Raw genomic sequence first — 5,341 nt, forward strand, 5'->3', positions numbered from 1 at the left:
TATTTGGAGCTACCTTGCTTTCGGTTTGTAGCAAGAACCGGGCAGCTCCTGGAGCTGCCTGGTTCTTGCACTTAACTGTTGACAAAATAATATAATAGAAAAGATATAAAAATATGCATGGAATATAAAAAATAAGTTTGATTCCTTCATGTATTTGTTTAGTTTCTATTGAATTTTATGTAATAATACAATAATTTTAATATTATTCTATTTCTAAACAGTTTGTAATACGGTCCTGTTCATTTTCCCATGCGCCGCCGTGAACTAGTTACTTACTCGTTTAGTCGGGCAAGCGGCAAGTCGGTGCTCGTTGTGTTTTAGTTTAGTTCAGATCGACGTGTTGTTATACATAGATACACACTTTTCTTACGATTCGTAGTGAATAAAATTTAGTATTATTTATATTTGAAATGGCAAGTGAACTCAGTTCAAGTGAAAGTGAACCGTTTCAAGATTCGTCATCGGATTTCATTCCTGATTCCGAATCAAGTGAGGAGAATGCTGTAAACGAAGTTGCTGCAAGCAATGTTGCCACTACGTCTGGACTGGTTGAAAATAAAAAATCGAAAAAGAGGAGCAGGGAGCCGAATATGTGGAAGCGAAACCAGAGAAAATTAAGAAGATCTAAAGGTGAAGAGTACATTAATGTTAAAGGAAACATAGTGGAAAGACGAAGTAGAGGAGGTCCATGCCAGTGCCGGTTCAAATGTTTTGAAGGCATAAGCGAAGAAACTCTTGATAAAATTTTCACGTCTTTTTATGAAATAGGTGATAAAGAGCAACAAGATATCTATTTAGGTAAGGATAAAATTATTGGCGCCTGAAAGCACGTATTAGTTATATATCGTTTCATAGGTTCTTGGGTATGCAGATTTCGGTTCCGAGGTTTATTTGATATTTAAACAAATAAATGACGATTCCAATAGCCTTCCATACCTGTTGGTACGGACGGCAAATAATGATTTTTACGAAATATTGATTTTCTGTTCTTTTTTTCAGGTGGTTTAATACAGACGAGAAACGTTGACAGAAGGCGACCGAAAGGAGGTGGTGGAGTTCCAAGAGGCCAAACGTTTTTATATAAAATAAAGAGAGGCATATTTGAGAAAAAAGTGTGTAAAACGGCATTTATGAACATTCACGCAATAACGAAAAGCAGGGTGGAGAGAATAGCGACTCATATGGCTTCACAGATAGTAGGTCCGAAAGACATGCGAGGGCGCCATGAAACTAGACCAAATAAAATCCCAGATCAAATTATCAAGTCCATTGAGGATCATATAAATAGCTTTCCAAGAAGAAAAAGCCATTATAGCAGAAATGATAACCTAAACAGAAGATATCTTTCATCCGAACTGAATTTAAGGCTTATGCACAGATTGTATTTAAAAAAATTTGAACCAGAACAGCATAATCTATTAGACACACCAGAGTTTAAGCCAAAAGTTTCATACACATATTATCGGCGTGTATTTGTGGAAAATTTTAATTTAACCTTTGGCCACCCTAGAACAGATACTTGCAAAACTTGCGACATCCTTGACAATAAAATAAAATGTGCCAAAGATGATGAAACTCAAAACACATTGAAGGTGGAAAAAAAAGTGCACCTGACTAAAGCTGATACTTTCTATAAAGATTTAACAGAGAAAACTGCTTTGGCTAAGGAAGATCCCAGAGTTGAAGTCATGTCATTTGATTTTGAACAAAACATGCCCCTGCCACATGTTCCTTCTGGTGACGTGTTCTACAAGCGCCAGTTGTGGTTTTATCCATTTTGTATCCATAAGGGCAGCGTTTCGAAGAGTTACTTTTATGTTTTCGATGAAATAACGGGTCGGAAATCTCCAAATGAAGTGATAAGTTGCTTACACGATTTTATTAATAACTACATTGATCCTCAGGTAACAACCCTTTACGTTTATAGTGACAACTGCGCTGCGCAGAACAAGAACTCCGTCCGTTTGTGAAAACTGTTAAACAAGATATGATTCTAAACTATAAAGAAGTTCTTGAGCCATTTTTTAAGAAAAGCAATATTAAAAATAGTTTTGGTGCAAAATTTACCATATCGAAATATAAAGTTATCGAATTTAGTGATACACATAGAGAGACTGTTACGTGCTCAGAGTCAGCGAATGGTTTTGTGACTGAGGATTTCGTTCTTTTAAAGAAATCTTGTGTACCGATTTTTCCACAAGTACACAATAAGGTTTATAATGCACCGTTGCCTTTGAAAAGGGATAAGCTATTAAATGTCATGGAATTGGCCAGACAGTATGTTGGCGAGGCTGAAATGTGGTACTACCAACAACTTGTTCCTGTAGAGCCAGAAGAATGCCAAACTTCCGAAACTGAAGATGAACACTAGTAACCTAAGAAGAATATTACCTGTTTTTTATGTTTTCATATTCCACTGATTAGTTTGTATTTTGATATTAATGTAATAAGGACATTTTATTTAGTTTCTTTACTTTTTGTATCCAAATAACATATAAATAAACCTAAAACTATTTTTTTTGTATATTTTTGGCAAAGCAGCTCCAATTTTTTTTTATTTTATTAAAATATGATATTTACAATATTTACAAAAACTACGTAAAAACTTTTTCTTTACATGCTTTCACCACAGGAAAAAAAATAATAAAAAATAAACTAATTTTGAATTTTTGGGAGGTTTTTTTCGATTTCCCACAAATTTTAAAATACGGAGCTACCTGGTTATTGCAGCCACCCCTTCAATTGTGCTCCCCATCTCGCTCCCAAGTTTTCTCAATCTCTTCTCCAACCACAGTTAGCTATTACCTAAAAAAAAAATTTGGGCAGGCATCTTTCCTCATACTCTAGCACTTTCTTGACATAATTTTTACGTAACTTCATCGTAAATAGATACATATGCTCTGTTAGTTTCTAAATCCAACACCTAGTTTGCAAAGTACCTTGGAATATTCAACATTTTTTTCTTAAAAAAACCTTCTTACCTCCTCAACTTCCTTAAATTGAATTAAACTTGAGTTCCATAAGTCAGAATAGATTGGACTGCCCCTTCATATATGCACACCTTAGATGATAGTGGAAGATTCGCCTTAGCTAAAACCTGTCGCCAAGCCATGTTTATAGCTGTTCGAGCCGCTCGTCGTTTTTCATTAAAATGGGCACTAAAGGATAGCCGCGGTGGTAATTCCTCTCCAAAATAGCAATAACTATTAACGACTTCCACCATCTCTTCATTTGTTTTCCACTCTTCTTTAATATTTCTACCTCCTAGTCTAAACATCATAATTTTTCACTTGTCTATGTTGATCTTTAAATTCCGTAGCCTGCAATAGTCACCTAATTTATTAACCATACTTTTTAACTTGGACTGCAATATTCTAGTAATAAATCCATTTAAATTAATGCCTCCTCCTAGAAAATCATGTATGTCATGTATGTCAATATTAGGCAACTGATGATTAGTGGGTCCGACAGAGAAAACCTTAGAGAAAGTACTGGCGAGGACTTCGGCATTCTCATAGTTACTTTGGGATATATCCCCATTATCATTTTCCAGTAAAGATATAGAAACTTTTGTTGTCAACGAAGATCTAATATACTAGTACAATTTTTTACAGTTATTACTAATGGCTATACTCTCTTCGTAGATAACACGAGCTTCATGTAGAGATTTCTTTAAATCTTTGGCAAAGTCTCGATGAATTTGTAAATCCTCTATGCGATTTGTAAGTCTATATTTGTTTCACAACTTTCTTTTATACTTGATCAGATATATTAATTCCCATTAACCCAAGGTTTTATGTTATTTTTGTATATGGTTTTTTTGAAGGTATTTTGGTTTTTGCAGAAATTAACAACGTGTAAGAATTTATCCCAGAATACAACTGGATTCCTTATATCGCCGAAAACATCATTCCAATCAATATCAGCTAGTTGGCGATTTGCATTTTCAAAATTAATTAATTTATATACCGTTTTATTAACATATCTAAGTCTAAAATAGATGGTAAATTATTGATTCTGAAACGAGTCGGCTCCGTTATGAATTGATGTAAATAAGAATTTAATACAAAATCTGTATATACGTTTTCGGAAGTTGTTAAGCCACTAGGTGGATCAGTTACAAGCCACGAAATGTTTCTAAAATTAAAGTCTCCAATAACAATCAGATTCTCTAGCCTAGACAGTTCATCAAGTGATGCGATAAGGGACTCATCATCTGCTAATCTAGAATCACCAGGCCGATAAAAACATACTAGGTGAAAAACAAAAAGAGTTTTCATGACATATTTTAACCAAGAAGTTCCATATTAGGGACAGTAATATCAAGACACGTAACAGAGAAATTATTAGTAATTTCTGAAGACAAGTAGATTTATATTCCTCCTCCACGTCGATTACGACGATCACACCTATAAAGGAAATAATTATCAATGTTATAAAGAGAGTCAAGACCATTTGGTGTTAACCATGTTTCAGTGATAAGAATTATTTGAGGATTTAGGTTTTGAATGTTGCATAAAAATTCATAAAAATTCATTAAATTTGAAATTTAAAGTAGCTAGATTAGTATAGAAACAGGGCCAATTATGAAAACCTGAAATATCAGAATTAGTGACGAAAGTTTACAATTTTCGGGACACCTTGTATATATTTTATGGTTAAATTTTCCTCTCCATTTTGTAATATTCCACCATCGTGACTTTTTTTGTTTCAATGTCTCCTGTAATTTCTGGTACACCCCTAACAAAAATATTCTTAGCCCGATTAATGCGATCAACTGCTTCATTTGCTCTGGTATCTGTAAATTTTGGAGATGAAGAATGATCCTCAATAGATGACTTGTTTTCGATCTGTAAAAGTCTTTCACTGATATCACTAGCTTTTTGATCTATTAGATCAATTTTTGATTGACGATCCACTTTTAGATCTCTTAAGAGCGTCTTTAAATTAGCAAAACTTTTGATATTAGAGCAGCAGTTGTTGCAAAGAATATTAATTCCACGTAGCTTATGCCTTGTAACGCGATCTTCGACTCGTAGGTCAGTGCAAGTTAGATGTTTGTTCTGTTTACAGGCTTCACATTGAAGTTGTTTTGATGAATCTCGATCATCGATTGACTTTGAACAGTTAGCGCAGTTAGCGCATATAAACAAAATAAAAAGACTGACCTTGCAATCTGTAGATAATCCAAAATACGGGGTCTCTGATGCACTTTATGATGAAATAAAAACACCACTGGCAATAGAAAATTCTTCTGTTTAAGATGATATAAAAATGATGGTTAAACTCAAACAATAACCAACTGTAATTTGTAATACTTCACTGGGAAACGTAAATGCTG

At 34.1% G+C, this 5,341-nt stretch overlaps 1 protein-coding gene across 1 annotated transcript; it reads left to right on the top strand.

Moving 5' to 3' along the window:
* Window positions 1-305: 305 nt before the first annotated feature.
* LOC140442427 (uncharacterized) lies at window positions 306-1,970 on the top strand. The gene is made up of 2 exons (XM_072533503.1): window positions 306-798; window positions 1,000-1,970. The coding sequence occupies exons 1-2, from the start codon at window positions 411-413 to the stop codon at window positions 1,968-1,970; spliced, it is 1,359 nt and encodes a 452-aa protein (XP_072389604.1). The 5' UTR covers window positions 306-410.
* The last annotated feature ends 3,371 nt before the right edge of the window (window positions 1,971-5,341 follow it).

Source organism: Diabrotica undecimpunctata, chromosome 1 (genome assembly GCF_040954645.1).
Source record: "Diabrotica undecimpunctata isolate CICGRU chromosome 1, icDiaUnde3, whole genome shotgun sequence".
In the NCBI taxonomy this organism is placed as follows: domain Eukaryota; kingdom Metazoa; phylum Arthropoda; class Insecta; order Coleoptera; family Chrysomelidae; genus Diabrotica; species Diabrotica undecimpunctata.

What these genes read in the sequence shown, in the direction of transcription:
- LOC140442427 (XM_072533503.1), top strand. Translation starts at nt 411, where the DNA reads ATGGCAAGTGAACTCAGTTCAAGTGAAAGTGAACCGTTTCAAGATTCG. An exon ending in GCAACAAGATATCTATTTAG is followed by an intron (nt 799 to 999) that starts GTAAGGATAAAA and finishes TCTTTTTTTCAG; the next exon opens with GTGGTTTAATACAGACGAGA.